We start from the raw sequence: 23,488 nt of genomic DNA, 5'->3' as shown, positions 1-23,488 counted from the left end.
CTTGTAAAAGGACTTGCAGCAGTTGCTGCTGGTGGGGAAGGGGGCGACGCCGGAAGTTCCCAGAAGTTCATGTGTATGGTCGCCATCTTAAGATTATTTTTTCTGCTGACAGGTCAGCATGTAGGATGTAAGAGCTACAAAAGGATCAAGAAAAACTCAACAGATTGTCACCTAAAGCACTGAGAATGACAGAAGCATATTAGTGAATAACACAGTAGAAATCGAAACACCACAAGATCGCTGTGAACGTCCCTTGTTTACACCAAGGGAAGAATTGTCAGACCAAGAAGCACATGGTCGGAGAATGCAAAGAGGCAGGGCCACAATGGGAAATGGTGAATACCCGTTTTAAGTTTTGCCCAAAGTGTCACCACAAATTTGCGCAAAAGGATCCAAACAAGATCTGCAACCTCCACCTTCTAAGGGACTACAGCATTGAAGGGTGTGAGGCATGCATAGAGTTTCAGCCAAAAACGCTGAAGGTATGGGAAGAACAACGTTGAGCGCGCTACACCATGGTCGAGGCATAGAAGAAGTCCCTTCTCAAGGACCTTTGCTTTTCAAGTGAAAACGAGGGAAATGTTGAACGTCCAAAATATTGATCTGGCTTAAGGAGGGCAGTCTGACACCGAAGAATTGGTGATCGACATACCAGAGACTGGAAGCCGCAAAGATGGTCTTGATAGAAGCAAACAAGAAGTGGCAAAAGGTAACTGCTCATTCAAAAGGCTCTCACTCCAGTGCTGGAAAAAGCACATCAACATTGAAACAGTCGGAGGATGGCAATAACAGAAGGAACTTCACAGGTCCCAACACAAAAACACTGATCGGGCACCTTTTGACACTGGGAGTTGATTGGGACAGGGTGAAAGAGACAAAGGCAAAAGAACTGCCAACTTCAAAAAGGAAGGCTCTGTCTGCACTGGTCTGTACGACAAGCAACAAGAGCTTGAGGTCGAGCGTAAGAAGTGGCGTCTCAAAGCTGAAATGGCGGCACTCTTCCAGAGAAAGAAAGACTTTGATGAGCCGGTGAAGAGTTTTCAGCAAGATCGTCAGAGCCAAAAGCCTTTTAGAAAGACCAGATGGACTTCGGATTGACATCCACACCAGAGTCTTATGAAAAGGAACAGAAAGAGATCTTCACCTACAAAGAGGGGAGAGACCATCTTCTGCGCACACATTCTTTAAGGCTATCGCCACTAGATGATCTGGCAGTCTACAATGCACTCGTAAAGAGGGCGGCTGACATTTATGGGTTAAACCTCCAGTAGGAACAAGCAGAATTGTATGTTCGATTGCATGTGTAGCTGCAGATACACATGCTGTGCACAGTCCGCCGTCTGGTGTTGGGCTCGGAGTGTTACAAGTTGTTTTTCTTCGAAGAAGTCTTTTCGAGTCACGAGACCGAGGGACTCCTCCCACCTCGGTTCCATTGCGCATGGGCGTCGACTCCATCTTAGATTGTTTTCTTTCCGCCGTCGGGTTCGGACTTGTTCCTTTTCGCTCCGTGTTTCGGGTCGGAAAGTTAGTCAGAATCTCGGAAACTTCGTCGGTATTGTTTCGTTCGGTATCGGGGTAGTTAGAACCAATCAACACCGAATCTTGAAGAGCTTCGGGAGCCCTTCGGGGTAATTTCGAACATCCGTCGGGGCCTGGTCGGCCCGACCTCGTGCAACATCGAGACTGATGGAACGGACCCCGTTCCGATTCTGTCCTAAATGCCATAATAAGTATCCTTATACGGATCAACATTTGGTCTGTAACTTGTGCCTGTCCCCCGAGCACAAGGAGGATACGTGCGAAGCCTGTCACGCGTTTTGGTCGAGGAAAACGCTCAGAGACCGAAGAGCCAGGAGGTTGCAGATGGCGTCCACGCTGACAGGACAACAACGGTTCGAGGAGGAGGAAGAAGAATCTTTCTCCATCCACGAGTCGGATTCCGAAGAATTCGACGTCGAAGAGCAACCAACCGTGAGTAAGACGTCGAAACAAACATCACACGAAAAGACTGACAAAGCCCAGGGGACGCCACCGCCAACAGGCCATGGCTTAACCCGGAAAGTAGGTGACCGTCCAACGGCACCGAAAAAGGCCGAGCTGCTGTCGAAGACATCAGACTCCGGTCGAGATACAGGCACGCAGCACTCTCGGGACCGAGAGAGTGACGCAGAAAAAATTCGGCACCGACACAGCGGCTCCGAAGTTGGTCGGCACCGAGAGGGCACGACGGCGAAAAGACAAAAGATCTTGTCGGAGCAGAAAAAATCAAAAGAAACGGTTTCGGTGCCGAAACGCCCGGCAACCGAACCGAAAACTGGTTCCTACTCAGAGGAACAGGGACTGTCCTCTCAACTAAAAAAACACAAATTTGAGGAGGAATTACAACCAATTCAGCCAGATCACACGATAAAGCGGATCTTTATTCAAAAGGATACAGGGAAGATTGGCACTCTTCCCCCAATCAAAAGGAAAAGGAAACTTGACTTCCAGCAAGGAGACAAGCAACTACAAGCGAAGGTGGTAAAGAAGGTAACTCCACCACCCTCTCCACCACCATCAACTCATGCATCACCGGCACAAACTCCACCATTAACACACTCACCAGCTCCTACCACAATGAGCCAGGATGATCAGGATGCATGGGACCTCTACGACGCTCCAGTATCGGACAATAGCCCAGAGTCATACCCAACTAAACCGTCACAACCTGAGGACAGTACATCATATTCACAGGTGGTAGCTAGGGCAGCTGAATTCCATAATGTCTCGCTACATTCGGAGCCTATTGAGGATGACTTCCTCTTTAACACCCTGTCCTCCACCCATAGCCATTATCAAAGCCTTCCCATGCTTCCCGGAATGCTAAGGCACTCGAAACAAAAATTTCAAGAGCCAGTTAAAAGCAGAGCCATAACTCCAAGGGTGGAGAAAAGATACAAGGCTCCGCCCACAGACCCTGTCTTTCTTACATCACAACTGACACCGGACTCAGTTGTTGTGGGGGCAGCTCGTAAAAGAGCCAACTCGCATACATCAGGCGACGCACCACCTCCGGACAAGGAGAGCCGCAAATTTGATGCAGCGGGAAAAAGGGTTGCAGCACAATCGGCAAATCAGTGGCGCATCGCCAACTCGCAAGCACTCCTGGCGAGATACGACAGGGCTCATTGGGATGAGATGCAACATCTCATCGAACACCTCCCCAAGGAGTTCCAGAAACGAGCGCAACAGGTGGTGGAAGAGGGACAAAGTATTTCGAACAATCAGATACCGTCTTCCATGGATGCAGCGGATACAGCTGCAAGGACAATAAATACTTCAGTCACCATAAGGAGGCATGCATGGCTGCGCACATCTGGGTTCAAACCCGAAATACAACAGGCTGTGCTCAATATGCCGTTTAACGAACAGCAATTGTTTGGGCCGGAGGTCGACACTGCAATTGAAAAATTAAAAAAGGACACCGATACAGCCAAAGCCATGGGCGCACTCTACTCCCCGCAGGGCAGAGGCACATTTGGCACATTTCGTAAAACAACTTTTAGGGGAGGGTTTCGAGGTCAACCCACAGAAACCAGCACCTCACAAACAAGACCACCAACCTACCAGGGACAATATCAAAGGGGAGGTTTTCAGGGACAATACAGAGGGGGCCAATTCCCAAGAAACCGGGGAAAATTTCAAGGTCCCAAAACCCCTCAAAATAAACAGTGACTCACAAGTCACACAACCCCTTCACACAACACCAGTGGGGGGAAGACTAAGCCAGTTCTACACATCTTGGGAGGAAATAACAACAGACACTTGGGTCTTAGCAATTATCCAACATGGTTATTGCATAGAATTTCTACAACTCCCTCCAAACGTCCCACCGAAAACACACAATATGTCAAAACAGCATACAGACCTTCTAGGACTAGAAGTTCAGGCATTGCTGCAAAAGGACGCAATAGAACTGGTACCACGTCATCAAAAGAACACAGGAGTTTACTCCCTGTACTTTCTAATACCAAAAAAAGACAAAACTCTGTAAGACCAATACTAGATCTCAGAACACTAAACACCTACATCAAATCAGACCACTTTCACATGGTCACATTACAAGACGTAATCCCACTGCTCAAACAGCAAGACTACTTGACAACATTAGATCTAAAAGATGCGTATTTCCATATACCGATACATCCTTCGCACAGGAAATACCTAAGGTTCGTATTCAAAGGAATACATTACCAGTTCAAAGTGTTGCCATTCGGAATAACAACTGCGCCAAGAGTCTTTACAAAATGCCTGGCAGTAGTAGCTGCACATATCAGAAGGCAGCAAATACATGTGTTCCCATACCTAGACGATTGGTTAATCAAAACCAATACGCTAAAACGGTGTTCACAACTCACAAAATATGTCATAGAAACCCTACACAACCTAGGTTTCTCAATCAACTACGCAAAGTCACACCTGCAGCCGTGTCAAACACAGCAATACTTAGGAGCAACAATCAACACAGCAAAAGGGATTGCTACTCCAAGTCCACAAAGAGTACAAACATTTCACAATATAATACAAACCTTGTATCCAACACAAAGAGTACAAGTCAAAATAATACTGAAACTACTAGGCATGATGTCTTCATGCATAGCCATTGTCCCAAACGCAAGGTTGCACATGCGGCCCTTACAACAGTGCCTAGCATCACAGTGGTCACAGGCACAGGGTCAACTTCTAGATCTGGTGTTGGTAGACCGCCAAACATTCATCTCACTTCTATGGTGGAACAGTACAAATTTAAACAAGGGGCGGCCTTTCCAAGACCCAGTGCCAACATACGTTCTAACAACGGATGCTTCCATGACAGGGTGGGGAGCACACCTCAATCAACACAGCATCCAAGGACAATGGGACATACATCAAAGAAAGTTTCACATAAATCACTTAGAACTGTTAGCAGTATTTCTAGCGTTGAAAGCATTCCAACCCATGATAACCCACAAATACATTCTTGTCAAAACAGACAACATGACGACAATGTATTATTTGAACAAACAGGGGGGGACACACTCAACACAGTTGTGTCTCCTAACACAAAAAATATGGCATTGGGCAATTCACAACCATATTCGCCTAATAGCACAATTTATTCCAGGGATCCAGAACCAACTAGCAGACAATCTCTCTCGGGATCACCAACAAATCCACGAATGGGAAATTCACCCCCAAATACTGAACACTTACTTTCAAATTTGGGGAACACCTCAAATAGATCTCTTTGCAACAAAAGAAAACGCAAAATGCCAAAACTTCGCATCCAGGTACCCACACAGGTACTCCCAAGGCAATGCTCTGTGGATGAATTGGTCAGGGATATTTGCGTACGCTTTTCCCCCTCTCCCTCTCCTTCCATATCTAGTAAACAGATTGAGTCAAAACAAACTCAAACTCATACTAATAGCACCAACATGGGCATGACAACCTTGGTATACAACACTACTAGACCTGTCAGTAGTACCTCATGTCAAACTGCCCAACAGACCAGATCTGTTAACACAACACAAACAACAGATCAGGCATCCAAACCCAGCATCACTGAATCTAGCAATTTGGTTCCTGAAATCCTAGAATTTGGACACTTAGACCTCACACAAGAATGTATGGAGGTCATAAAACAAGCTAGAAAACCTTCCACTAGACACTGCTATGCAAGTAAATGGAAAAGATTTGTTTATTACTGCCATAATGAGCAAATTCATCCATTGCATGCGTCTCCAAAAGATGTAGTAGGATATTTACTACATTTGCAAAAATCCAATCTAGCTTTCTCTTCCATAAAAATACATCTCGCCGCAATATCTGCTTACCTGCAGATTACTCATTCAACTTCCCTGTTTAGAATACCTGTCATTAAAGCGTTTATGGAAGGCCTAAAGAGAATTATACCACCAAGAACACCACCTGTTCCTTCATGGAACCTCAACATTGTCTTAACAAGGCTCATGGGTCCACCTTTCGAACCCATGCATTCTTGTGAAATGCAATACTTAACGTGGAAAGTTGCATTTCTCATTGCCATCACATCTCTAAGAAGAGTAAGTGAAATACAGGCGTTTACCATACAAGAACCATTTATTCAAATACACAAGAATAAAGTAGTTCTAAGAACAAATCCAAAATTCTTACCAAAGGTTATCTCACCATTCCACTTAAATCAAACAGTAGAATTACCAGTGTTCTTCCCACAGCCAGATTCAATAGCTGAAAGAGCACTACATACATTAGACATCAAAAGAGCACTAATGTACTACATTGACAGAACAAAAGTAATTAGAAAGACAAAACAACTATTTATTGCCTTTCAAAAACCTCATACAGGAAATCCAATTTCAAAACAAGGTATTGCCAGATGGATAGTTAGGTGCATCCAAACCTGCTATCTTAAAGCAAAGAGAGAGCTGCCTATTACACCAAAGGCACACTCAACCAGAAAGAAAGGTGCTACTATGGCCTTTCTAGGAAATATTCCAATGAACGAAATATGTAAGGCAGCAACATGGTCTACGCCTCATACATTTACTAAACACTACTGTGTAGATGTGTTATCTGCACAACAAGCCACAGTAGGACAAGCCGTACTAAGAAATTTATTTCAAACTACTTCCACTCCTACAGGCTGAACCACCGCTTTTGGGGAGATAACTGCTTACTAGTCTATGCACAGCATGTGTATCTGCAGCTACACATGCCACCGAACGGAAAATGTCACTTACCCAGTGTACATCTGTTCGTGGCATTAGTCGCTGCAGATTCACATGCGCCCACCCGCCTCCCCGGGAGCCTGTAGCCGTTTGGAAGTATATCTTCAACATTTGTACATTTGTAAATATATTACTTTAACCTTCATTTGGTACATACGTATTCATTCCATTGCATGGGCACTATTACTAGCATACACAACTCCTACCTCACCCTCTGCGGGGAAAACAATCTAAGATGGAGTCGACGCCCATGCGCAATGGAACCGAGGTGGGAGGAGTCCCTCGGTCTCGTGACTCGAAAAGACTTCTTCGAAGAAAAACAACTTGTAACACTCCGAGCCCAACACCAGACGGCGGACTGTGCACAGCATGTGAATCTGCAGCGACTAATGCCACGAACAGATGTACACTGGGTAAGTGACATTTTCCTTTCTACTCAAGTCACTGATGCATTTGCAAAAAAATAAAACCTCTACTTGCCCATGATCTTAAACTTTCTCGACCAAAGGAGGAAGGCCTTTTGAGAACCATCCTCCTTGAAGGTAGTGAATTTGTGAATTTGCGAGTTAAAAAGAAATGTAGAGATTCCTGGCAAGCCCCATCTATGTCAAGGGAAATGCAGCTGCATATTCAATCATTGTCACCATAGCAAGGAAAAGAGGGAGCTCCCTCACATCCATGGGACATCTGCTAGATAAAGAAAGTAAGCAAATGGGAATGGTTGGCAGGAAAATGAGAGGAAGACAGTGGTGCAGGAAGGTAATACCATTGCTAACAATTGTCTCAAGTCGGCCCTTGTCACAGCGAGCACTGCTAGGAGGCAGATGTGCACAGGAACAATTCTGAGAAGTTATGCCTAGGTTAGGGTCTCTGAAATCAGGCCAGGGGTACAAACCACGTGCATTAATATGGCCATCACAGGTGATGCCTTGTTAAGCTGGCAGTGAAAGAAGCCTTACAACAAATTAAACAGGACAATGAAAAGGCTAAGGTAATGGGGGCACTGCAGTTTCGAGGACCCTTAAAGAGTGGGGCTATGGCAGCCAGAAGACTGCTAAATAGAGGAGCTTTCCAGCATGGAACAGCCCCACCACTGCCAGGATTTGGCCAACCAGGAGTACCACAGAGTGCATTATCCCATTGGCAATATCCCCACATTTCGGTCCCTTCTGGAGAGGGAAAGAGGACAAGCCCCAAGGGAATCAGGCCAACAACCAAGTGGCTCTCACCAAGCACACACTCAGTACCAAATACCAGTGGCGGCCATAATAGGAGGATTCCTCCAAGAATGGGGTCAACCACCTTGCACAGTTGGATACTGAACATTATAAAGCATTGCCGTTGTATCAAGCTTCTAAAAAAAAAACACTTTCTGTACAATGAAAGGAGAGGGCTCACTTTAGGGAAAATATTACTTCACCTGTGAAATGAGCTTATCAGAAAATGAGTTATGGAAAGAGTCCCCAAAAGAGGACTTTGAGGAGGGGGTTTAACCATCATACTTACGCAAACCAAATCCAATATCAGTCCTTGAGGCTGATTCTAGACCTAAGGCGGCTAAACAGGTGCATACAAACTCAGTGCTTCAAGTTGACTGTCTTGCAGGAGGTAATTTCTCTTCTAAAAACAGGGGGACTACATTGCCATGGTAAACCTAAAATATGTTTATGTGTATGTCCCAATGTATCACAGCCACAGGAAATACCTCATATTCATGATAGAGGAGCTAGACTACTGGTTCAAGGTTTAATCTTCGAAATAGAGCCAGCACCACTCGTCTTTACAAAATGCCTGGCGCCGGTAGCAGCACACTAAAGTAGGCATGGTATACACATATACCCCTACCTGAACTATTGGTTGGTGAAAGCGAGCATGTGATGCAAATGTCATGAGAACATTTGCACTGCGATGAAAACACTAAACAGGCTTGATTTTACAGTAAACTTTGTGAAATTCTTCCCAATTCTGTAACAAGGAAATGTAAAGGCAAGAAAGATAGAAGCTTACCCAGAACCCAAGAGAATTAAGGCATTGTCAAACCGAGCTCACCTCTACCAGAAGGGGCGGTCTCGGACAGTGTGAATGATAATGAAGCCAATGGGTATCGATGACATCTTAAATCCCACTTATATTACATGCCAGACTGCACATGCGCCCAGTCAAGCAATTGCTGCAGAACAGGTCATAGGTCAGGAGGAGTTTGGAGGATCTACTTATTGTCATTGAAGTGATTCAGAAGGAGATAAAATGGTGGAGCACAGCTCATATTACAGTATTGAAGACATTTCAATCACCAAGGCCAACCGTGACCATCCCCATAGATTAATCCCACAGCAAATTGGCAGGCTGTCATGGGGAACCTTAGGATCAGGATCAGGGGCTTATGACGCCCAACAAAAGCAGCCAAACACATAAACCTACTAGAACACAAGATTGTGTTCCTGGCACAGAAAGCATTACAGATGCATGTAAAGGGAAAGACGGTGTTAATCCAAACAGACAATACATCTGCAATGTTCCACCTCAGTTGTAACTGCTATCACAACTAGCTCAGGAGGTATGGAAATGGGCAATTCAAAGGAAAAAAACCCTTGTCACAATGCACCTAACAGGCATGCAAAACATACAAGTGGAAAAGGTAAGCAAGCAGTAGAATGCATCCCATGAGTGGGAGCTACAACAACAAATGCAGAACTAAATGTTTCACAGATGAGACACTCCAGGCATATATCTGTTCGCAAGCCCAGAGAACACACCTTGCTTCTATATATCCACACCTTCAATGCAAACAGAATGCCCTATCGGTAAACCTATCTGGGAAATTTGCATAAACTTTTCCAATGATTCCATTGGTTCCAATGGTAATAGACAAATTCAGGCACTCTTACACAATACTAATCCAGATAGGCAGCAGCGGGCCATATATATATATATATATATATATATATATATATATATATATATATATATATATATATATATATTTCTCAGACCTTGTGGAGAACTTGTGTGGAGCACGGATAAGCCACTCAACAGTACAGGCCCTACTCGCGATTCAAGGGGGCAAAAGCCGGCCTCTCTGAACCAGCCAGTCTCAGTCTCGTGGCCTGGCTCCAGAGTCATTGGAATTCGGACACCACATTCTCCCACAAAAAATCTCAAGGAAGCCAGAAGACAGAGTATGTGCAAGTGCTACACCAAAAGTAGAACAGATGCACCCACTGGCGCAAAAGACAAGGTCTCGTGAATAACAGAAATGACAGAGCCATTGTTCTTACATACCTAACCCACTTAGGTCACTAAAAGTTCCCCATTGTAGTGTACACTAGGGGACTCCTGAGAGGAAGCATTTTTACCCTACCAGTTGTAATAAGGTTCCTGGAAGGAGCAAAGAGGGTAGCCTCAACAAAGTTGGCGCCCAAACCCATATGGACCCTAAATACTGTATTCACTCACCTTATGAGGGAGCCATCGGAAACCAATGTGCAAAGCAGAACTAAAACTCTTAACCCTAAAGACAGCCTTTCTTGTTGCTATCACTTCACTACAAAGGATCGGCAAACTTTAAGCACTCTCTATCCTAGAACCATGCTTATAAATTCATAAGGACAGAGTGGTCATGAAAATGAAGCTGCAAAAGGTGTTGTCACACGTCCATGTCAACCAGACTATACAACTATCTGCTTTTTTGCAGCAGCCAAAAACACTCATTAAAAGAGCCCTGCTCCAGCTAGATATACAGAGAGAGGTCATATACTACCTCCAGGAAGCATGGCATCGAAGGAAAGGAAATCAATCCTTTGTCTCCTTTGCACGAGCAAAGAAGCTTGAAGAGTTTTCTGCATTCTATGCAACCCACCAGTCTCCCTGGAAATAAGAAGAGGGGTGGACCAGACAAGATCACCAAATCAGCTACACAGAGGGAACCATTTCAAGTATCTACACGTCAACAAGGGGAAAAACAATCTAAAGATGGAGACCTCCCACATTAACTTTCGGGCACACAACTGATGTTACAGGAGAATGAACACCAAATGGTGGTCTATGGCAATGCCCATGGAGAAGCAAAATAGAAAAGAGAGAAAAAAGAAACAGTTCTGAACCCAACCACTAAATGGCAGAATAATGAAAAGCATGAGATTCCAGAAAACACTTCAAGTTACAATACTCCTCCAGCAAGTAAGCAATCATTTTTTTTATTTCTTCCACAATCATTCCAACATTGTACAATTTCTGACCTCAACAGACTTTCAGCTCAAAGCACTAGATCAGAGACAGCGTCTTTTGCTCTCAGGATGCACATCCCTGTTGCAGAGATCTGTAAGACTGCTGTAAAGACAAACTTTCATCTTTTTGCAGGGTTTTTCCTTTAGATGTTTCATCTAGAAGTAATTCCTCATCTGTCTCTGAGGTTCTGCAAAAGACCTGGGCCCTGATTATGACCCTGGAGGTCTTCTGAAGCCACCATGTTATGAGTGTGACGGGTTGGCCTCTGCCAACCTGCCACATCTCCGCCCAGACCGCCAGGGCGGTCAGACCCACTGGGCCAGTGATGAGCATCTCCGACCCGGCCGTCCACAGAAGACCGCCAACAGTATTAGGAGCCGCCTTTCCACCAGGGTTTCTACGGCGGTAGCACTGCCACGAAGACCCTAGCAGAACGGCTACCAGTGACATGGAATTTCTTCCCTGTCACTGGCAGACGACCCACCCCCCAGCAAGCACAATACCCACCCACTTCCTACCCCACCCTTCAGTTACAGCGACACCAACCCCCCTCCAGGTACAGCACCCCCTCCCCACATACATGCTCACGCACACAGACACCCTCATGCACCCCGCATACACTCATTCACCAACACTGATATAAATGCATTCACTCACATGCATCCATACACGCATTCACTTCGACACTCATACTCACATTCACCACAAACACTCATACACGCATTCACCACAGCACTCATACACACATCCTCCACGACACTCATACTCGTATACACACACGCATTCACCCCAACTTTCATACATGCATGCACATACACAGACACATTTACATTCATACACGCATACACACAAACATGCACACACGCAGACAACACCCACTCACAAATTACAGGTTGTAATACGGCTGGCGAAGTCCTTTTGGCAGGGCGGAGCTGGTGGTGGAACCGCCCCTGAGCCTACGCCCACAAGCAGCACGACTACTTCTGGATTTCCATCCAAGATGTGGCGGAAATCCAGCAGTACTCGTAATATGGTCGGTGGAAGACTGCCAGCACTGGCGGTCTTCTGACACCCATGGGTTTGGCGGTCTTGCAAAAAGTCCGCCATAGTCATAATGAGGGCCCTAGTCTCAAAAGGATAGGCAATAGAAAGAGCAAGAATGGCAAAGTAGAGGAAATAATCTTCATAGTAAATACGGTGTTTGTATTGTTTGCTCGCTTTTCACATCAAGTACTAGCAGTCCTTTTCCTGTTACGCATACAAGTGCCTGAAATGAGGCCACCAATTGCCCATACTAGATTTTTGGCTGGATCTTTGTTGCTCCCACGAATCAAGCTAAGGATGCCATCTTAATTTTTAGCCCTCAATCTCAAATTCCTTCAAATTTTTCAGAGCGAATTTAAGTTTTTTTTATCTGTATACATATTTTATTATTATTTTTTTAATTTTATTTCATTTTTAAAACAATTGTGCAGACCCCCTGAGTAGGCATTACTGACGCCATGTTGAAATCATTTTCATATCTAGGGGTAAAATGATTTAATGTTTTACAAACTTCTACCAAATATAATTCACTTACATATTAGCACATAGTGTCAATATAATATAGTGGATTTCTCTACTAAGCTAAACCTGTTTCAGAAATTAAGTAAGCAAATCTCTAGATCAGTACCTTCAAGTAAGTACATTAATGCATCTTCTATGTTCTATAAAGAGATTGGCATTCTGGTTGTTGCTGAGTATAAATATTTGAATCTGTGCACCATTACAGCAACAGATTAATTTTCTACTTTCCTGAAACACTAGTTCAGAAGCATGTTATTTGTCGTAGATGAAAATAAAGATTACCTACTACTGTGTAGTCTTGATAACATCATGGTGTTCAAGCATCTGGGGTTCTTTTTATAAGCAGCAGGGTGTTATACCCTGAATCTCTTTATGTGGTTAGGGGATTCGTTTTTGTGTTTCAAAGTATGCTCTGGACCTAGCCACATAGTTGCAGAATATGGAAATCTATGGGCCCCTTTGTAATAAAACATTTTCCCATAGATGTAGAATGGGTAAATGTACATTAGGGCTATATTCTGTGAAAGGTACATTCTTAGGTGCCATTGTCACAGGTTAGTAGCGGTTTCTATTGTGGAGGTCTGGTTGCTATTCCATGGCTGTCTCATGTATTTCCTGCAACCTAAACATCAGTCTGCCCTTCTTGCGCTTAGGTTTATGAAACGCCCTTCTTTGTGGCAGTGGATCATGACAAGAAAAGAGTGGTGATCAGTATTCGAGGGACTCTCTCACCCAAGGTAAGTGTATTTTCCACATGTATAAAAAAGTGAATCTCATCAACAACGCCACCAGCAAATCTAACACTACGGTCCTGATTTAGAGTTTGGCGAATGGTATACTCCCATCACAAATGGGATGGATATCCCGTCCACCTTATTAGAAGTGCCATAGGATATAATGCACTTGTAATACGGCAGACGGGGCACCTATCACATTCTTGATGGAGTATCCCATCCACCAAACTTTAAATCAGACCTCATGTCTGAACTCCCACCAACATGAATCACATTCACTGGCCACCACTCACCCTCTTCTCAAGACACATTTTTAGCTTTCCTTACACTTCATACCCAATTTCATCCCCTCCCTCACACAGTAACCTAACCGGCTGAACTGCTTTGGCTTCTCTGATCTCAGGATGCCCTGACGGATCTGACAGGCGATGCAGAGCGCCTCCCGGTGGAGGGTCAGCATGGCACATGGCTGGGTCACAAGGTACAGTGCAATTAGCTTCCTTTCTGCATTTTATTTTTATTTTTTGTTGCTCAGTGTTTGTCTCTCACTATGTGAGTACCTGTCTATATTTTGTCTCTTCTTGGATATCGATTAAGCACACCCTTCTGCCAATGTTACAACACTGTCTTGTATCTCACTGTCTTTTCCTGTCTCTGTCACACCAGAATGAAACAAGTAATACAGTTTCTTCTTTGTGGACTTCTTCTTTTGAAACAGCACTTTTGTCCACCAGTACATCCTTTTTGCAAGCCTTCGCCTGTGTTCTGGTACACTCTTACTGTCACGGATCTGCTCCTTTGTGCTTTCTCAAACAGTGGGCCTGATTTAGTTTAGTGGGCAGGGTTCTTTATCACAAATGTGATGGATATCTCGCCCACCTTATTTCAAGTGCATTCTAACCTGTGGCACTTATAAGGTGGGTGGGATATCCTTCACGTTTATGATAAAGAAACTCATCGCCAAACTCTAAATCAGGCCCTATGTCTTTAGTGCGGTTGTGTGACTCATTAGGGGTTTCACCCTGAAAAATTCGGTCCATAGATTTTGGTGGCATTTTATATTCCTTTCGTTGCCACTCTTCTTTTTCTTTACCTCCCAGTTCCTTGAATGTCCTTTCCTCTCGTGCAGGGTCTGTCACTTACACTTCTGTTCCAGCGAGGCACTCGTGTTGGTGATGTCACTGCTGTGCATAAGTCACTTTACTATCTCTCTTTTGTACCTGTAAAACTTCTTTCACTCTTTTTAATCTTCCTGTTTCCTCTCCTTTTTAGCTTGCATCTGGCCCATTTTCACCCTTGTGTGTTGATTTTCTCTTGTTGATGACAGGGGATGGTCTTGTCTGCAGAGTACATTAAGAAGAAACTGGAGCAGGAGATGGTGCTGTCTCAAGCTTTTGGACGTGACCTGGTCAGTCTTTTCTCCAATGTCTACCAGTGTGCAGCAGCAGGGATGTTTTCCATCCTCCTTGTGCGTGCTGTCCACTCTTGTTGAGTGTTCTGTGAGAGCTTTGCTATCAGCCTCAGCTGATACTGTATCCGCAGCTCTGGCCCTTCAGTAGACAGCAGGGAAGACAACAGTGGAATGTCTCTAGTGTAGCAGTGGCAAACGTCTTGTCAGGAGCTAGTCTCTGGTAGATGGGAATATGGGAGAACTGGTTGGAAGCATTGACTGGCCAGTGGATTGGGAGATTGGTAGCGGCAGGATGGGAGCGATCAGGGAGTTGAAGCGTGTGGCAGTGTGAGGAGATTCAGGAAGGTCGGAGAGCAAGGGACAGCAGTGAGAGAGTGGAGGTTGTAAGGATGGAGCTGTCACTCACAAGAAAATGGACGAATGGGCCTTTCAGTGAGTCTGGAGGACGAGAAGAATAACACGGCGGGTACAGAATGAGCTGTGAGTGCGATGTGTTTGGAAGAGTAAGATTGTAGTGAGTTGCAGGAAGGGTGAAAGCTGCTAGGGATCCAGACTGGAAGGCAGACTTTCAGTTACTTGTAGCGAAAGGATGCGGGTTTGCAGTTTTTGCTGCAGACTGAAAGGATGGAGCACTGGCAGTAAGTTGTGCTGAACCTGGAAGGCTGGAGCAGTCTGTGAGATGCAGATGGAGCTGGAGCGTCGAAGGGCTATCTGTGGGTTGAATAAAAGGTGAGAAGGATGAGGCGATCAGTGAACTGGGATGGAAGAATGGAGCTGTCAGAGTCCTAAATGAAGACTAGCTGGATGGGGATGGTGAAGTGGAGAGTAGAAGTATGAGTTACTCATTGAGTTGGATGGAAAGGGTGTGCCCTTTGGCGGAAGGTTACAAAGAGGAAGCTGATGATGAGATGGGAGCTGTTGGAGGGCTGGTGTTTTTAGCTGAAGGGAAGGTTGCAGATGGGGATGCAGACCCTCACACCAACCTCCCCATCTAACTGATGGTCAAAAGCCATCCTACTCTCCTCGACTCACAGACAGGCAAATCTTTCTAGCTTTTCGAACTAAGTATGTGAGCTACAGAAATGATAGTACATGGGAGAAATGTGAGGTGCTCAGTGAGCAGGAAGAGGGCTTAAAATTGCCTTTTATGGAGGTATTTTGGTGCTCTCCCTGTCTTCTTACTGCATAGAGGCATATAGCTCCCTTTTCTATGTTTGAGCAGGACCGTGAGAGTTCATTGTGTAGCCTATCGGACAGTCGCTGAATGTCTAATTTTTTTCAGGCACGGGGAACGAAGCACTATGGTCTAATTGTGGTTGGGCATTCGCTGGGAGCTGGCACTGCAGCCATTCTCTCCTTCCTTCTCCGTCCACAGTACCCCTCACTGAAGTGCTTCGCATATTCTCCCCCTGGCGGTCTGCTCAGGTAAGTGTCAGCTTTAGAGTCCTTGCTTCATGTGCATTGTGTGAGATAAGAGAGAGTTGGACTGCACCATAAGACCACAGACCTGCCAACTCACACGTGCCTTTGTACCGTGTGTCACGCGATCTCGCCTCCCTTCACATGGTCACCTGGTGAGGAGCTGAAATCGCACTGTGGCTGGGAAAACTAGCTGAAAACCACTGCAAACTGTGGAGTTCCTGCTGGTTTTCGGAGGCAGTAAACAGCCTGTGTCCATTAAGAGGTGTGAAAACACCCCAAGATATCGACAACAGCCTTAATGGCCCGTTCATTTTTTTGGGGGGAGTGAGTGAGCGACTTGGTGAGGGTCAGAGTACCTCTTAGGTAGCTCTTGGCACAAGGCCACGCCCCCTCCTTACACAGTGAAATTCATTTGTATGTTGGAAGGTATGAGACAAGTAGTAAGCATTGCTCATCTAATTGGCATTGGGAGGGCTGCTGAGAGGGGGTAGAGCTTGGGGAATAACTGGGGAGACGGATGTAGTCCTCGGCTGATCTGAGCTCAGGGAACAACGTAACTATTAGGCAGTTGCTTAGGTCACCATTAGCAAGGGGGCACCTACCCCCCCAGTATACATCAGTGTTGGCATAATTTCCATTGGGGGGAGGGATGTCAAAATGTCACTTGTCCTGGAGCTCCAAAAGTCTGAGCACTGGGCCTGACTACCAGGGTGGATGGAGTAGGTTTGCCTCCTAGTAGTACCGTACTTGACCCTCACATTTTCAGTATTCCTCCTCCCTGATTGGGGTTTTCGTAAGCTGCCTGTGATAGCTGGTACCGGAGCTTGAGTGGCTCTGGGGACATAGGGCAGTCTATTAGTCGTCTCTGCTTTTTAAGCGTCAGGACGCTTCATCCCAGTGTGTCACATGAACATCTGTGATAAATGGGAGCTCCTCGTGAAATTAATAGCTGAATTTCCTAGTGCTGATAAGAGGACTCCACTTTAGCAGACACAATTGTGATTCAACAGCTTAATCAAGTAAATCTAAATGCTAAGGGCCTCATATAGTAATTTTTGGTGCAGGGCAGCGCCGCAAGTCTTTTTGCTGCGCCGCCCTGCGTCAAAACAAAAGGGCAAGAATGCGCCGTATCTATAAGATACAGCGCATTCATTTCCTTGTTCCTACTCTGGTGCACAAATTGCTGCCTAGCACCAACGCAGGCACCCTTGCACCGTGGTGAGCTACAGAAATGATGCACAGTGGTGCAAGGGTGCCTGCATTGCAGGGATGATTGTTAATGTCTCGGAAGGGACACCTTACACATAAAAGATCATTAATGGCATTTTCCTTTTTCTATGTGTGCTGTAGAACGCAGCTCACATAGAAAGAGGAAAAAAACGGGGAAAAATAATGTTATCTAACCCTGTTGTGACACTTTAACGCCACCCCTGAGGTGGCGTAGGTATCTGATGACTTCCCAGACTTGTAAACCTGGGAATGCGTCAGATTCCTTAGGGTTCCAATGGGTTGTGCGTGAAAGGGGTCCATATTTACAAGGCCATGAAAAGACACACAAGGTGGCTTTGCCTGGCCTTGTAAATATGGGCCAACAAACTGCTCCACTGGAACATAAAAAATGCTGTTCCAGTGGTGCAGTGTGCCCCCACGGCCTCGTAAATGAGGCCCTAATTAGGTTCTACAAACACCGCAGTATTCAGGGAAACAAATCTACTTGATTCCCTATTGGCCCTTTTCTGACAACACCTACTATGCATGCGTGTATCCTGGATTCAAAGTGTTAGTGTAGTGCAGAGGTCTTCAGTCTGGGGGTCCCGACCCCCAGGGGGGCCGTGGAGTCCTGGAAAGGGGGTTGCACATTCCCCCAGCCGATTGTTAAAATGCCTCAGGTGAACTTTGATTTATTGAGTCTCCTGTGCTGTGAAAGCTGCACAGACAGCTAAGGAGGCCTTCATACTAGGGTACCTGCTTCCTGGATGAAATGCAAACCTGCTCTACGAGATGATCTGCAATTGTAAAGGATAATCTGGTATTACTTGAATCTACTATCAGACATATTCCCAGTGCTTTCTGTTACAGGCTGTGACCTTGTGGCACTAAAAATACACGTCACTATTCTCAACTGCACTAACCAGGATTTAATTCTGTCACTCTCCGGTTACACACAGATCTCTGCAATGCATAAACTAATAGGTTTCATAATGCACTACAGTGCATTTCCCACTGATTAACAACTTTCTTTTATTTATTTTTCATTTAAGCTGGTTGTTAATTTATATGTAGCTACCTGACAGTGAAAGACTTAAAAACAACGTAGAATATTTTGGGGTTTATTTATGAGAGGCCTGCACCTCCGGAGCGCCACTTTTTTTGATGCTTCAGCAGCACAAGCCTCTCAATCATACATTTGATGTGACGCAAAGCCACCCTGCTTGGCTTTGCATGGCCTCATAGATAAGGAGTAAGGCGCAAAGCAGCACAACCCGCTGCGTTTCCTTACTTTGCGTCAAGGAGGTGCTCCATGGGTGTTGTGGTGGGTGTTCCCAGGCAACACCCATGGATTTTGACACTGCCCCATATTTACAAAATCATGTAAACTGGAGCAGTGCCAGAATCTAACGCCTACCCAGAGCAGGCATAATGAGGAGAAATGTTTTAATTTCTCCTTGTTTTTCCTCTTTCCATGTGTGTTGCTATCTGCCGCCCTTAAAGAAAGAGGTAAAATGCCTTTCTGGATTGTTTTTGTGCAGGAAGGTGCCTCTTCCTGCACAAAAACAATCCTGCCTACGTTGGCGCTAGGCAGCAATTTGTGCACCAGCGCAGGGGGAAAGGACAGAAATGCACTGTCCATTCCTGCCCTTTTGTATTGACGTAGGGCAGTGTAGCAAGAAGATGTGTGGCACTGTCCTATGCCAAATCCACATAAATGCGGACCTTTGCTTTTAGCTACACCTTTGACCACACACCCACACTCACTGACCTTTGGTTTGCTAAACACTGTTTAATATTAATATTATGTTCGATGGCATCTGTCGCTGTAGATACGCATGTTCTGCATAGCTCGCCATCTGGTGTTGGGTCGGAGTGTTACAAGTTGTTTTTCTTCGAAGAAGTGTTTTCGAGTCACGGGACCGAGTGACTCCTCCTTCTGTGCTCATTGTGCATGGGCGTCGACTCCATCTTCGATTGTTTTCTTTCCGCCATCGGGTTCGGACGTGTTCCTGTCGCTTCGAGTTTCGGAACGGAAAGATAGCTGAAAACGGAAGATTTTCGACGGTATCGTTGCGATCCGGTTCGAGATAAACACATACGACGACGCATTGAACATCGAAGCGCTTCGGTGCCCTTCGGGGTAGATTTCGGCACACCGTCGGGGCCTAGTCGGCCCGACCGCGTGGAGAACAACGCCGATGGAACGGACCCCGTTTCGATTCTGCCCTGAATGCCACAACAAATATCCTTATACGGACCAACACTCGGTCTGTAACCTGTGCCTGTCACCCGAGCACAGCGAAGAATCCTGTGAGGGAGGTTGGGCGTTCCGGTCCCGAAAAACTCTGCGCGACCGTCGAGCGAGAAGACTGCAGATGGCGTCCACGCCAAAGGAGCATCGACAGTTCGAGACAGAAGAGGAACAGGAGGAATCCTTTTCCATCCAGGATTCAGACAATACAAAAACTGTGAGTAAGACGTCGAGATCAGAACTTAAAAAAGGCAAAAAGGCCCAGGGGACGCCACTGCCAACCGGCCATGGCTCAACCCAAATTCCCGGTGACCAACAATCGGCACCGAAAAAGGCCCATTCAGTGTCGAGATCGTCCGACTCCGGTCGAGACACCGGCACGCAGCCTCCTCGGGACCGAGAGAGTGCTAAAGAGAAGCATCGACACCGAGAGTTCGGTGTCGACACGGATCGACGCCGAGACAGTGGCGCCGAAGACCATAGAGGCCAAGATTTTTCGGCACAAAAGAAGAGGAAGGTTACCTCGGAGCCGAAAAAACAAACAACAGGGTTTTCGGAGCCGAAAAAAGCACCAACAGACCCAGTTTCAGGCTCCTATACTGAAGAACATTCTATGTCTTCACAAATGAAAAAACACAGATTCGAACAGGAACTGCAATCCACTGAAGTGGATCACACGCAAAAGCGTATCTTTATTCAGCAGGGGACAGGGAAGATCAGTACCCTTCCACCTGTCAAAAGAAAGAGAACACTTCAGTTTATAGCACTAGAGGCTCCTCAGCAACAAACCGCAAAGAAGGTAACACCTCCTCCCTCGCCTCCACCTGTAACTCCGGCTTCGCCAACTTACACCCCGTCACATTCGCCAGCTCACACCGCCATGAGCCACGATGACCAAGATCAAGACGCGTGGGACTTGTACGATGCACCAGTGTCTGATAACAGCCCAGACACATACCCAACTAGGCCATCACCACCTGAGGACAGCACAGCCTATTCACAAGTGGTGGCTAGAGCAGCACAGTTCCATAATGTGGAACTACACTCTGAACAAGTAGAGGATGACTTTTTATTTAACACCCTCTCCTCCACCCACAGCTCCTACCAAAGCCTGCCTATGCTCCCAGGCATGCTACGCCATTCAAAGGAGATCTTCAAGGAGCCAGTTAAAAGTAGGGCAGTAACGCCTAGAGTGGACAAAAAGTATAAGGCGCCTCCTACGGACCCTGTATTCATCACCTCTCAGCTGCCACCAGATTCTGTGGTGGTAGGGGCTGCCAGAAAACGGGCAAATTCACACACTTCTGGGGATGCACCTCCCCCAGATAAAGAAAGCAGAAAGTTCGATGCAGCCGGGAAGAGGGTCGCTGTCCAAGCAGCAAACCAGTGGCGCATCGCAAACTCACAAGCGCTGCTAGCGCGATACGACAGAGCCCACTGGGATGAGATGCAGCATCTCATTGAACATCTCCCAAAAGATCTACAAAAAAGAGCAAAACAGGTTGTTGAGGAGGGTCAAAACATTTCCAACAATCAAATACGCTCCTCTATGGATGCAGCAGACACAGCCGCAAGGACCATTAATACGTCGGTTACCATCCGTAGGCACGCATGGCTCAGAACGTCTGGATTCAAGCCAGAAATTCAGCAGGCAGTACTTAACATGCCAGTAAACGAAAAACTTCTGTTCGGTCCGGAGGTCGACACAGCCATAGAAAAGCTCAAAAAGGACACTGACACTGCCAAGGCCATGGGCGCACTCTACTCCCCGCAGAGCAGAGGATCTTATACCACCTTCCGCAAAACACCTTTTAGAGGAGGGTTTCGGGGTCAGGCCACACAAGCTAGTACCTCACAGTCCGCACCGTCCACCTACCAGGGACAGTACAGGGGAGGCTTTCGGGGCCAGTATAGAGGAGGGCAATTCCCTAGGAATAGAGGAAGATTTCAAAGCCCCAAAACCACTACCAACAAGCAGTGACTCACACGTCACTCACCCCCCCCCACACAACACCAGTGGGGGGAAGGATAGGTCAATATTACGAAGCATGGGAGGAAATAACTACAGACACATGGGTCCTAGCAATTATCCAACATGGTTATTGCATAGAATTCCTGCAATTCCCTCCAGACATACCACCAAAATCACAAAATTTATCAAAACACCATTCACAGCTTCTAGAGATAGAAGTTCAAGCACTACTGCAAAAAAATGCAATAGAATTAGTACCAAGCACACAAATAAACACAGGAGTTTATTCACTGTACTTCTTGATACCAAAAAAGGACAAAACACTGAGACCAATTCTAGACCTCAGAGTAGTAAACACATTCATCAAATCAGACCACTTTCACATGGTCACACTACAAGAAGTGTTACCATTGCTCAAAAAACACAACTACATGACAACCCTAGACCTTAAAGACGCATATTTCCATATACCAATACATCAATCACACAGAAAATATCTAAGGTTTGTATTCAAAGGAATACATTACCAATTCAAAGTATTGCCTTTTGGTTTAACAACCGCTCCAAGAGTATTCACAAAATGCCTAGCAGTAGTCGCTGCACACATCAGAAGGCAGCAAATACATGTATTCCCGTATCTAGACGACTGGCTAATCAAAACCAGTTCGCTCACACAATGCTCAAACCACACAAATCAAGTCATACAAACCCTCTACAAACTAGGGTTCACCGTCAACTTTGCAAAATCCAACATTCAGCCAAGCAAAGTACAGCAATATCTAGGAGCCATAATAGACACGACAAAAGGAGTAGCAACGCCAACTCCACAAAGAATTCACAATTTCAACAGAGTCATTCAACACATGTCTCCAAATCAAACAATACAAGCAAGAACAATACTACAGCTCCTAGGCATGATGTCCTCATGCATAGCCATTGTCCCAAACGCAAGACTGCACATGAGGCCCTTACAACAGTGCCTAGCCTCACAGTGGTCTCAAGCACAGGGTCACCTTCTAGATCTGGTGTTAATAGACCGCCAAACCTACCTCTCGCTTCTATGGTGGAACAGTATAAATTTAAACAAAGGGCGGCCTTTCCAAGACCCAGTGCCACAGTACGTAATAACAACAGATGCTTCCATGACAGGGTGGGGAGCACATCTCAATCAACACAACATAAGAGGACAATGGAACATACATCAAACAAAACTGCATATAAATCATCTAGAATTATTAGCAGTTTTTCAAGCACTAAAAGCTTTCCAACCAATCATAATCCACAAATACATCCTTGTCAAAACAGACAACATGACAACGATGTATTATCTAAACAAACAAGGAGGAACACATTCAACGCAGTTAAGCTTATTAGCTCAAAACATATGGAAGTGGGCAATCCACCATCAAATTCGTCTAATAGCACAGTTTATTCCAGGGATCCAGAATCAACTGGAAGACAATCTCTCTCGAGATCACCAGCAAGTCCACGAATGGGAAATCCACCCACAAATTCTGAACACCTACTTCACACTCTGGGGAACACCTCAAATAGACTTATTTGCAACAAAAGAGAACGCAAAATGCCAAAACTTCGCGTCCAGATACCCACACAAGCAATCCCAAGGCAATGCCCTATGGATGAACTGGTCAGGAATATTTGCTTACGCTTTTCCTCCTCTCCCTCTCCTTCCTTATCTAGTAAACAAATTGAGTCAAAACAAACTCAAACTCATTTTAATAGCACCAACGTGGGCAAGACAACCCTGGTACACAACACTGCTAGATCTTTCTGTAGTACCCCACATCAAACTGCCCAACAAACCAGATCTGTTAACGCAACACAACCAACAGATCAGACACCCAGATCCAGCATCGCTGAATCTAGCAATCTGGCTCCTGAAATCCTAGAATTCGGACACTTACAACTTAGCCAAGAGTGTAT

General features: G+C 45.6%; 1 protein-coding gene across 1 annotated transcript in view; it reads left to right on the top strand.

Annotated features, from left to right (window-relative positions):
* DAGLA (diacylglycerol lipase alpha) overlaps positions 1–23,488 on the top strand; it is a 258,639-nt gene that overhangs the window by 193,476 nt on the left and 41,675 nt on the right. The window contains exons 11-14 of the mRNA XM_069223236.1: positions 13,196–13,279; positions 13,680–13,757; positions 14,604–14,684; positions 15,970–16,112. Of these exons, the coding sequence (XP_069079337.1) occupies positions 13,196–13,279; positions 13,680–13,757; positions 14,604–14,684; positions 15,970–16,112 (386 nt within the window). The remainder of the gene's footprint in view (positions 1–13,195; positions 13,280–13,679; positions 13,758–14,603; positions 14,685–15,969; positions 16,113–23,488) is intronic.

Source organism: Pleurodeles waltl, chromosome 3_1 (genome assembly GCF_031143425.1).
Source record: "Pleurodeles waltl isolate 20211129_DDA chromosome 3_1, aPleWal1.hap1.20221129, whole genome shotgun sequence".
Lineage (NCBI taxonomy): Eukaryota > Metazoa > Chordata > Amphibia > Caudata > Salamandridae > Pleurodeles > Pleurodeles waltl.
The sequence above is the reverse complement of the archived record's forward strand: the minus strand, read 5'-3'. Positions and strand labels throughout refer to the sequence as shown.